At 46.8% G+C, this 12,193-nt stretch overlaps 1 protein-coding gene across 1 annotated transcript in view; it reads left to right on the plus strand.

Moving 5' to 3' along the window:
• The first annotated feature begins 10,097 nt into the window (after positions 1–10,097).
• The window catches only part of HOATZ (HOATZ cilia and flagella associated protein), a 144,677-nt gene continuing 142,581 nt past the window's right edge, over positions 10,098–12,193 (plus strand). Inside the window, exon 1 of the mRNA XM_089670236.1 lies at positions 10,098–10,332. Coding sequence (XP_089526362.1) covers positions 10,155–10,332 — 178 coding nt within the window. The 5' untranslated portion in view covers positions 10,098–10,154. The remainder of the gene's footprint in view (positions 10,333–12,193) is intronic.

Raw genomic sequence — 12,193 nt, forward strand, 5'->3', positions numbered from 1 at the left:
AATGATTTTTAAAAAAAAAAACAGAGTTTTTTTTACATTCAGTTACATTCCGGCATGCTGGGAATGCTAACTGTCACATTTGCTTGTGCTCTCAACCAAACTCCAATCATCAAATGGCTGGATTCATAACTGATAACATGCAGAATTATGGCAGTTGCAGATCAAACAGAAACCAAGATGGCAGCTTCCTTGGCTGAAAAGGAAAGTTCCACTTTAATAATAGGCCCTCAGGAAGGCATAGCACTATGGGACATGCTGTTACAGATTTTTGCAGGTCACTGGACTATAAGGCCCCATGCACACTTGAATTAAAAAACACCTGTTTTACAGGCTAATAACACTTTTTCTGTCTCTAAACAGCCATCCATGTGTATGTACACGCAAAGGCATTTACAGGAGTTTAGAGGCAGAAAAAAAATCACTTGTGCATTCAAGAGAGGAGCATTTTCACTGAAAAAAACTCCAAAACGTGCCTACATGGTTAAACATGTGTAAACGCATCTAAACAAACCTAAACGGCTAGCGCTTGAGCATTTATTAATATTCTGGCCAGTGCAATGAATATACGCCTAAGCTCTTGGCACTCCTAAACGTGTTTGCAAAAACACAGTATAGGTGTGTTTTGAACCTGTTTTTCTCCTGCCAGGAGAAAAGCATTTACAAAAGCCCCAATATGCATGAGGCTTAATAGATTTTCCTCTGATAGCAAGTTCATCATTTGCTCCTCCAGCTATTCCCCTTCTCATAAGAGTTATGGGTGCCTAAACCTATAGGCACAGCACAATTAATTCTCTTTCAGACATATTGGGCCTCATTAAAAACCCAGGACAAATGTAGCCTATAGTGGATTAACCCTTTCTCTCAGTCAGCTGTGTGCATAACTTCAGCTTGAGATATTGAACCTTGTAAACAGGATTTTACAGAAGTAGTTAATTAGATGCAGGAAACACGTAAAGTGGAGCTGAGAGCTCCACTTGCTTCTTCATATCCAACTTACATTCCCATGTGCAGAGAGCTCATTGTGAAAGTCCTGTTACCACCAGGGGTAGACTGACAACTCATGGGGCCCTCCGGGCAATAGGGGATCATAGGGCCTCTGTGTCCTTGCCCAAACTCAAAAATGCCTATGAAAAAGGTACCAGGGGCATCTCATGGGGCCCCCTACTGACTCCGGGCCCTCGGGCAGTGCCCGAGTTTCCAAATGGTCAGTCCGCCCCTGGTTACTACTGCCAGCTAGCTACTAGTGCCTTTCTTCACTGGTTTTGTCTGGTTCTGTCAGAATAGCTGCCTGAATACAATGTCCTGGAGGACATCGGTTATGCGTATTGAGAAGCCTGTACATTTTTTGTGTTCATCATGCTGGCTGATTATTTATTGTGTTAAATCAGGGGTGTCCAGCCCAAGGAGGCTATGCATGCAGCTCAACACAAAACTGTAAACTTGTGGCGATGATTGTTCATGTCTGGAGGGATGCCAGGGATGCTGTGTTCAGCATAGCACCTGCAACAGTGGCTGGGACAGACAAGCAGGGCCCAGGAACGTCTGGAGGGATGCTGCAGATGCCATGTTTGCAATATCACTGGTGGTGGCGTCAGACCCCAGCCCTTCTCACCAACTTGTGACCGAAGGACAAGCCGATCTAAAACCACGCTGCCACCTGCGTAACAATGCCACTCAGCTGCACCCTGTACAAAGATTTTCCAGCTCACTGGACCAAAATCTATGTGCCAGCAGCCTGAGAGCGAATGTTACTGTGTCAGGTTAATTATGCAATTAACCCTTCACACTGCCATTAAGGTGCCATTAAGATGGCACCTCAAACGCGGTGCAATTTTGCCATTCACAGTAAAACACATTGAGCAAAGCTTGTCGCCCAAAAAAGAAACAGGAGCTTCTTTTGGTCAATAGCTTCACATAATGCATTTTGCGGCCCAATTCTGTTATACAAAAATCGCACCATGTTTGAGGTGTCATTAAGAATGAATGGCACCCAAACATGCATGGTGTGTTTTGCCAAGATTGCAGTGCGATTTGGAGTTACGGCGATTCTGCCTGTGGTTCAAAATCATAAAGTGTGAATGGGTCCTTAGTGTTTTTTATGTGTGACCCAAGACAATTCCTCCTCCTTTTATGTGTGGCCCAGGAGAGTCAAAGGTTGGACAGCCCTGTGTTAAACAATTAGGTGTTGCAGCACATACATTTATTACTGGCAGGCCATATTTTTTACTTACATATAATCAAACATAAACCCTATATAGCCTGAAAAAAGAACATAATTATATGGATCAACAAAAACTGAAAAAAACTGAAAACCAGACATTTTCATCCCCTTCCTACTCAGGCAATTTTTCAATTTTTAGCACTGTCACATTTTGAATGACAATTGCTTGTATATTTGTTTGAGACAGAGCTTTCATTTGGTGGTATTTAATCACCACTGGGTTTTTTATTTTTTGCTATAAAAAAAATCCCCAAATTCTGGGGAAAAACTAATTTTTCTTAGTTTCTATTATAATATTTTGCAAATCCATAATCTTTCTTCATAAATGTAGGCCAAAATGCCAAATCAGTGTGTATTATTAGTTTGTGTGAAAGTTATAGAGTCCACAAACTATGGTATATACAGCTGTGCTCAAAAGTTTGCATACCCTAGCAGAAATCATGACATTTTGGCATTAATATTGAAAATATGACTGATCATGCAAAACTGTCTTTAATTGAAGGATGATGATCATATGAAGCAATTTATTATCACATAGTTGTTTGGCTCTTTGTTTAAATCATAATGATAACAAAAATCACCCAAATGGCCCTGGACAAAAGTTTACATTCTCTGGAATGTTTGGCCTTGCTACAGACACACAAGGTGAAACACACAGGTTAAAAAGGCAATTAAAGGTCAATATCCCACATCTGTGGCTTTTTAAATTGCAATTGGTGTCTGTGTATAATGCAGGCCATAGATGGGGAGAAAAACGGCAGATTTTCGGCCGATTAACAAACTATCGGTCGGTCTAAAAAACTTACCTGACCACCAATTATTACGAAAATCGGCCGATTAATGAGTAACCTATAACGGGAAATGATGTCATTTTGTGACCTTTGTGATCCTTTTTCGGAAAACGATCGTTCGTTTTTGACCATCAATGAGGATAAAGTCGGGCGTTTTTCGAAAATTTTCCAACATCACCGATAATCTGAAAGTCCAAAATACACGAAAAACGGCCGACAAAATCGTCCACTAACGATAAGATAATCGGCCGGTTTTATTTTCGGACGAAAAATCGGCCGTTTTTCTCCCCATCTATGGCCTGCATAAATCAATGAGTTTGTTAGCTCTCATGTGGATGCAGACTAGATACTGAGCCATGGGGAGCAGAAAAGAACTGTCAAAAGACATGTGTAACAAGGTAAAGGAACGTTATAAAGATAGAAAAGAATATAAAAAAATATCGAAAGCCTTGAATATGCCAGTCAGTACTGTTCAATTACTTATTAAGAAGTAGAATGTTCAGCAATCTCTTGATACCAAGCCAAGGTCAGGTAGACCAAGAAAGATTGCGGCTACAACTGGCAAAAGACTAGTACAGGATACAAAGAAAAACCCACAGGTAACCTCAGGAGAAATACAGGCTGCTCTGGAAAAAGATGGTGTGGTTGTTTTGAAGAAGCAAAATACAACAATACTTGAAGAGCTGCATGGTTGTTGCCAAAAGTAAAGGCTTACTGCGCCAATGCCACAAAAAAACCCAGTGAGGAGTGTCCAGGTATTGTCGGGCATATTGTAATCGGTATTTTTTGTGGCATTGACGCAGCAAGAGCTTCTTTCCGGTAACTCGATGATACTTGAACATTTTTGTTCAAATATCGTCATATTGTGCTCCTTCAAAACAACCACACCATCTTTTTCCAGAAAAGCCTGTAATTCTCCTTAAAGCAGTGTTCCACCAAAAAGTGGAAGCTCCGCTTGTTTGGATCCCCCCCTTTCACTGCCATATTTGACACCTTTTGGGGGGGGAGGGGACAGTGGGTACCTGTCTTTTTGACAGGTACCTGCTCCCACTTCCGGCTCAGTTCACCGTGGCAAAGTGAGGCGGACGTTCAGCCCCCTTTCCCTCCAGCAGTCTCCTTGGAAGCCGCAAGCTGTCACAGTCTGGTGCCAACAATTGACATGCCAGTGCCATGGAGGAGAGAAGGGACTGCGCGGGTGAGTACATCGCTGGACCCTGGGACAGGTTAGTGTGTGTTTATTAAAAGTCAGCAGCTACAGTTTTTTGTAGCTTCTGACGTTTAACTGCTTCCCCGCTGCCCTATAGCAGATATACTGCTACAGGGTGGCAGGGGTGCTCAAAAATCACGTAAATATTTTGCATTTCTGGGTAGGGGGAGCGCACCACCATTCGTGGCCACGGCTGTCAAACACTGAGTCCTGTCCAGCCATCCAGAGCAGCGTGCTTACAGTGAAGCACCAACACACTGCCCCCTAGTAAAACACTCCCAGCACACAGTTAACCCTTTGATTGCCCCTCATGTTAACCCCTTCCTGCCCAGTGCCATTAGTACAATGTCAGTGCTTTTTTTTTTAGCACTGATCAATGTATTGGTGTCACTGGGGATGTCAGTGACACCCAGGCAGTTACCCCCAGTGCCAGAATGCCCGCCACAGTCCCGCAGTCCCGCTATAAGTCGCTGATCATCGCCATTACTAGTATAAAAAAAAAATCCAGTATATATACTGCCACTGCTATAACTTTCACGTAAACCATTTACTTTACACGAATTGGGATTTTTGTTAGCAAAGACATGTAGCAGAATACATATTGGCCTAAATTTATGACGAAATTTGATTTTTAAATTTTTTTACTGCACATGTTTAATAGCAAAAAGTCAAAAATATTGTTTTTTTTTCTCAAAATTGTCAGTCTTTTTTTTTACAGCGCAAAAAGTAAAAAACGCACATGCAATCAAATACCACCAAAAGAAAGCTCAATTCATGGGTAAAAAAGAAGGTAAATTTCATTTGGGTGCAGCATTGCATGACCACGCAATTGTCAGCTAAAATGGCCTGGTCAAGAAGGGAGGTAAATTCTCAGGAGGGCAAGTGGTTAATAAACACAAAAACGGTTGGAACTCCACTTTAAGGTTACCTGTGGGTTTTTCTTTGTATCGTGAACAATTCTTTTGCCAGCTGTGGCTGCAATCTGTCTTGGTCTACCTGACCTTAGCTTGGCTTGATTTCTGTTATCATTATGATTTAGAAAGGAGCCAAACAACTGTGATAATAAATGGCTTAACTATCACTATGATCACTATACTGAAATAAAAGATTTTTTTTGGCATGATCAGTCATACTTTCAATATCAATGCCAAAATGCAGATCAGCAGGGGTTAACAATTAACTCACACTATTTAATCTTTGGAGGTTGGCTATTGTTTTAGGCTGATGAAGGAAGTTTATGTTCTTCAGAAAATGTGTTCTTTAGAGTCACTCAAACTGCTGCTTATTCTTTCCTGCACGGCAGTCCTTTCCTGCGAAGCTTTGGGTACAGCGATCCATTGATCCACTGATTCGCTAACGCACACAGCAGCTAAAGCTCTTGCACAAACTCTTTTGTTCTTCCTTTCCTTAGCCTCCTGCACTTCCTGGCCAGTGAAGATGGCATGATCCCTGGTTTAATACAGAACCTGGGCCTGTAGTAGCACTAGAGGGGTATGAAGAATCTATGGTGTCAAATCAGTATGCTGAAGAAGAACCAGGTCATTGACAAGAGTAACAGTGCAGTAACATTTAAAACACTAAGGAACCAGTCGAGATGTGGTACCAGGATAAGGTAAGGGAGCCAATTGGGGCCCCTCCCTAGTGGTCCATCTTCCATAGCAACCAGGAGCAGACCAGCGTTGCGGAGGTCCTCAGCCTAACTGTTCGGTACTGGAGAGGAGCCTAGTCCTGGGCATTAATGAGTCTCTGGCAAAGGTACTCCTAGTGCACAGGTGTGGAGTCCCTGCCCACAATATGGCGGTCGGTAAAATGTAACCACCCTTCAATTAGATAGGCTGACTCTGAGTTTCAGTTGCACAGCACAGTTTCTGCAGATGGGAAGCTCCATTCCAATTTGGTTGGAAGATCCCCCTATGACTGCTGATCTTGTCTTTAGGTCTTGGAGAAAAAGACAGGCGCCACATTGTTCTCAGGTCATCTGCAACTGGACATTGCTGCAATATTCATCTGGACGTATCTCTATCAATAATTATATATACCCAGGTATTTGTGCACAATTCCATCAGTACTCCTATCACACCCTTTGCTGATAATACCTGTTTGTACGCTGGATGTGTGTACTTTGATCAGTCTCTTCTTATATAAAGCTTGTATTATTTCTGTAGTGCTTTGCATCTCTTTGCTTATGATTGATGTTTTATGCTCGTTGCAGTGGTTTTTTTGCTCCCAATTACTTTGTTTTGATTTAAGGGTAACTCCACTTTCCTACAAAAAAATAGGAAATAAAAAAAATTGAATAGAGCATATAAAATTGTTATGCAAATTATATTGTAATTGAATGTTATTAAAACTACCTTTCATTTTCAATCAGCAGCGATGTACCTAGATGTAAAATGCAAAGCAATATGGCAACCTGGAGGTGTGCTGTACCCAGATTGTATACAGAACACCCCCCAGATATGTAGTTTCCTGATTGTATGATTGGCTCACTGATTCTCCAAGAAATCAGTACGAAGATACAAGTCAGATTTTGGGCACTTCCTGCTGAATAGATGCTGTTTTTCCGGCATGCCTGTTCGACATAGAGACTGGCTTCTGACAGAAGAGGAGCTGTACACAAGGACCAAAAGTCCAACCATTTTCAGCTGATTTTTGGCCCGTGTGTACCCAGCTTTAGGGTGGCCATACATTAAGCAATTTTCTTTCCTTCAACCACAAGTGGAAGGAAAGAAAAATGCTCAAGTTCCCCATCAACACAGTCAGTGTAGATGAGAGAATCCCTCCCATTGCACTATTGTATTCTGACAGTTGGAAGTTTCCCCACCGCCAGAACACAATAATCACTGCTGGCGGCTATAGCCAGCGGCAGAAATCATACAAAAAAAAAAACCTTACAGGCTGGTTGTACTGGTCAATTGATCGATTGACTTCAGTACAACTAATCTGCCATAGATGATTAGAATTAAGCCAGTTCAGCGGGAAATAGCCACATTTCAATCCATCTTTGGCTGGCTTTAGAAGAACCCCTTCCTTTATATATTTTATTGTTGCCTAAATTTCAAGAGGGGCTATTAGGACCCTGATATAAGGAGGGGGGAACCTGATGTTGGGGGGCTGGATCTAGGGACCCTGATGCTGGGGGGTTACTCTGGGGACCATAATATAGGGGGGGTGACACTAGGGACCCTGATGCTAGGGAGGTATCTCTGAGAATCCTGGTGGGTGGTTCGGATGACCCTAATATAAGGGGCAATAAGTATGGAGATACTGATGTAAGGGGGGGGGGTCTAGGGACCCTGAGGTAAGACTGAGGAAACTCGGGGACCCTGACGTAAGGGGGGGCTTTAAGGACCCTGATGTTGGGGGGGTGATTCTGATCATGATGTAAGATGGAGGACTCTGGGGGGAATCTGTTGTGAACATGTGGGCTCGTCCTGATGCTGTACTGATACTGAACTGGGTTGTTTTGATGTTACTTACTACTGACCCCCTGTACTCTATACATTATGCTCTACATAGACCTGGCCAAGGTGTTCATTGTCCCAAGAGTTGCTGGTTTTAATGAAGTTCTTCTTTAAGGTAGGCTCAGTCACAAAAAGTGATCAATTTTGGGCTCAGAAAAGCATACGTGATGGAGACGTTTCCATTTTTAAAAATGATCCTTTGTCCTGAGGGTTATGTGTATCTGCGAGACTGTCCCTGGTGTAGTAAGTAGTACTGTGTGGGTATGAGGACTGTGCTGTATGTTTGCAGTGTATACAACAACTATGCACAGATTCCGTTTATTCATCCTCCTTTAAGCTCCTCCCATTGTTAGGCAAAATCTGTCCTCAGTGTCTCCTACTACTGACCCCTGAACCTTGCCTTTCCTACTACTGACCCCTGAACTCTGCCTTTCCAACTACTGACTCCTGAACCCTGCCTTTCCTACTACTGTCCCCTGAACCCTGCCTTTCCTACTACTGACCCCTGAACCCTGCCTTTCCTACTACTGTCCCCTGAACCCTGCCTTTCCTACTACTGACCCCTGAACCCTGCCTTTCCTACTACTGACCCCTGAACCCTGCCTTTCCTACTACTGTCCCCTGAACCCTGCCTTTCCTACTACTGACCCCTGAACCCTGCCTTTCCTACTACTGACCCCTGAACCCTGCCTTTCCTACTACTGAACCCTGAACCCTACCTTTCCTACTACTTACCCCCTGAACCCTGCCTTTCCTACTACTGTCCCCTGAACCCTGCCTTTCCTACTACTGACCCCTGAACCCTGCCTTTCCTACTACTGACCCCTGAACCCTGCCTTTCCTACTACTGTCCCCTGAACCTTGCTTTTCCTACTACTGACCCCTGAACTCTGCCTTTCCAACTACTGACTCCTGAACCCTGCCTTTCCTACTACTGACCCCTGAACCCTGCCTTTCCTACTACTGTCCCCTGAACCCTGCCTTTCCTACTACTGACCCCTGAACCCTGCCTTTCCTACTACTGACCCCTGAACCCTGCCTTTCCTACTACTGAACCCTGAACCCTGCCTTTCCTACTACTGTCCCCTGAACCCTGCCTTTCCTACTACTGTCCCCTGAACCCTGCCTTTCCTACTACTGACCCCTGAACCCTGCCTTTCCTACTACTGACCCCTGAACCCTGCCTTTCCTACTACTGTCCCCTGAACCCTGCCTTTCCTACTACTGACCCCTGAACCCTGCCTTTCCTACTACTGTCCCCTGAACCCTGCCTTTCCTACTACTGTCCCCTGAACCCTGCCTTTCCTACTACTGTCCCCTGAACCCTGCCTTTCCTACTACTGACCCTTGAACCCTGCCTTTCCTACTACTGAACCCTGAACCCTACCTTTCCTACTACTGAACCCTGCCTTTCCTACTACTGTCCCCTGAACCCTGCCTTTCCTACTACTGACCCCTGAACCCTGCCTTTCCTACTACTGTCCCCTGAACCCTGCCTTTCCTACTACTGAACCCTGAACCCTACCTTTCCTACTACTTACCCCCTGAACCCTGCCTTTCCTACTACTGACCCCTGCCTTTCCTACTACTGACCCCTGCCTTTCCAACTACTGACCCCTGCCTTTCCAACTACTGACCCCTGCCTTTCCAACTACTGACCCTTGCCTTTCCAACTACTGACCCTTGCCTTTCCAACTACTGACCCTTGCCTTTCCAACTACTGACCCTTGCCTTTCCAACTACTGACCCCCTGAACCCTGCCTTTCCTACTACTGACCCCTGAACCCTGCCTTTCTTACTACTGAACCCTACCTTTCCTACTACTGACCCCTGCCTTTCTTACTACTGACCCCTACCTTTCCTACTACTGACCCCTGAACCCTGCCTTTCTTACTACTGAACCCTACCTTTCCTACTACTGACCCCTGAACCCTGCCTTTCCTACTACTGACCCCTGAACCCTGCCTTTCCTACTACTGACCCCTGAACCCTGCCTTTCCTACTACTGACCCCTGAACCCTGCCTTTCCTACTACTGACCTCCGTTCACCACTCTGCTGCCCCTCTGCACTGCCATTCAAACTGCTAACCTTATCCTCTGCCCTTCTGACCCCTGTGTAGTGCCCTGCTGACCTCCAATCCTCTGCCCCTGACATACATTACTGCACCCCCACATTACAAGGGCCCAAGGATATAAATTCAGTGCACGTGTCCGAGAGAGTGAAAGGTCTCCACTGGTGCGATGTGTCCGGAGTGAGAAGCTACGATCGGAAGTTAGAAGGCAGACTCGCAGCAAGCCAGCAGGGGGGCGCCGTGACACCTCAGCGCTGTGATTAAAGTGTAGCAGGTATGAGTACAGGGCAGCAGGGGGCGCCACGATCCCGGAGTCCTGTGATTGTAGAACGGAGCACACAGAGACTGCGCAGCGTCTGTTTCCATAGAAACAAAGACTTCCGCCATAAACATCGCAGCATGGAGGGTCCAGAGGAGTTCGGTGCAGATCTCATGGTGTTCGCCGGATCCTCGGAGCGGGATGTGCTGTGCAGTAAAATCTTCTGGAGTTCCCTGACCCTGCAACCCCCACTGGAGTCCAGGCTGGTGTCCGGGAACATGGAGCAGAGACTGCGGCCGGCCGGGGAGCCCAGACTGCGTGAGTGGTGGGCAGGGGGGATTGATAAGCACACAGACAGCCTGGGGGGACAGAAGAGGGAGTAAGGATCAATATACACCCAGAGTACACAGACAGCCTGGGGGAACAGGAGGGGGGGGGGGGTAAGGATCGATATACACCCAGAGTACACAGACAGCCTGGGGGAACAGGAGGGGGGGGGGGTAAGGATCGATATACACCCAGAGTACACAGACAGTCTGGGGGGGCAGAAGAGGGGGTAAGGATCAATATACACCCAGAGTACACAGACAGTCTGGGGGGGCAGAAGAGGGGGTAAGGATCAATATACACCCAGAGTACACAGACAGCCTGGGGGAACAGGAGGGGGAAGTAAGGATCGATATACACCCAGAGTACACAGACAGCCTGGGGGAACAGGAGGGGGGAGTAAGGATCGATATACACCCAGAGTACACAGACAGCCTGGGGGAACAGGGGGGGGGGAGTAAGGATCAATATACACCCAGAGTACACAGACAGCCTGGGGGGACAGAAGAGGGAGTAAGGATCAATATACACCCAGAGTACACAGACAGCCTGGGGGGACAGAAGAGGGAGTAAGGATCAATATACACCCAGAGTACACAGACAGCCTGGGGGAACGGGGGGGGGGGGGGGGGGTTAAGGATCAATATACACCCAGAGTACAAACACAGCCTGGGGGAACAGGAGGGGGGGGGGGTAAGGATCAATATACACCCAGAGTACACAGACGGCCTGGGGGAACAGGAGGGGGGGGTAAGGATCCATATACACCCAGAGTACACAGCCTGGGGGAACAGGAGGGGGGGGGGGGGGGTAAGGATCAATATACACCAAGAGTACACAGACAGCCTGGGGGGGCAGAAGAGGGAGTAATGATCAATATACACCCAGAGTACACGGACAGCCTGGGGGAACAGGAGGGGATAAGGATCAATATACACCCAGAGTACACAGACAGCCTGGGGGAACAGGAGGGGGGGGGGGTAAGGATCGATATACATCCAGAGTACACAGACAGACTGGGGGAACAGGAGGGGGGGTTAAGGATCAATATATACCCAGAGTACACAGACAGCCTGGGGGAACGGGGGGGGGGGGGTGTAAGGATCAATATACACCCAGAGCGCACGGACAGCCTGGGGGGGCAGAAGAGGGAGTAAGGATCAATATACACCCAGAGTACACAGACAGCCTGGGGGAACAGGAGGGGGGGGGGTAAGGATCGATATACACCCAGAGTACACAGACAGCCTGGGGGAACAGGAGGGGGGAGTAAGGATCGATATACACCCAGAGAACACAGACAGCCTGGGGGAACAGGAGGGGGGAGTAAGGATCGATATACACCCAGAGTACACAGACAGCCTGGGGGAACAGGAGGGGGGAGTAAGGATCGATATACACCCAGAGTACACAGACAGCCTGGGGGAACAGAAGAGGGAGTAAGGATCAATATACACCCAGAGTACACAGACAGCCTGGGGGAACGGGGGGGGGGGGGGGTTAAGGATCAATATACACCCAGAGTACAAACACAGCCTGGGGGAACGGGGGGGGGGGGGGTTAAGGATCAATATACACCCAGAGTACAAACACAGCCTGGGGGAACAGGAGGGGGGGGGGGTAAGGATCAATATACACCCAGAGTACACAGACGGCCTGGGGGAACAGGAGGGGGGGGGGGTAAGGATCCATATACACCCAGAGTACACAGCCTGGGGGAACAGGAGGGGGGGGGTAAGGATCAATATACACCAAGAGTACACAGACAGCCTGGGGGGGCAGAAGAGGGAGTAATGATCAATATACACCCAGAGTACACGGACAGCCTGGGGGAACAGGAGGGGATAAGGAT

The sequence above is a fragment of the Staurois parvus genome, unplaced genomic scaffold (genome assembly GCF_062004578.1).
Source record: "Staurois parvus isolate SC_StPar_1 unplaced genomic scaffold, SC_StPar_1.0 ptg000087l, whole genome shotgun sequence".
NCBI classification, from domain to species: Eukaryota; Metazoa; Chordata; class Amphibia; order Anura; family Ranidae; genus Staurois; species Staurois parvus.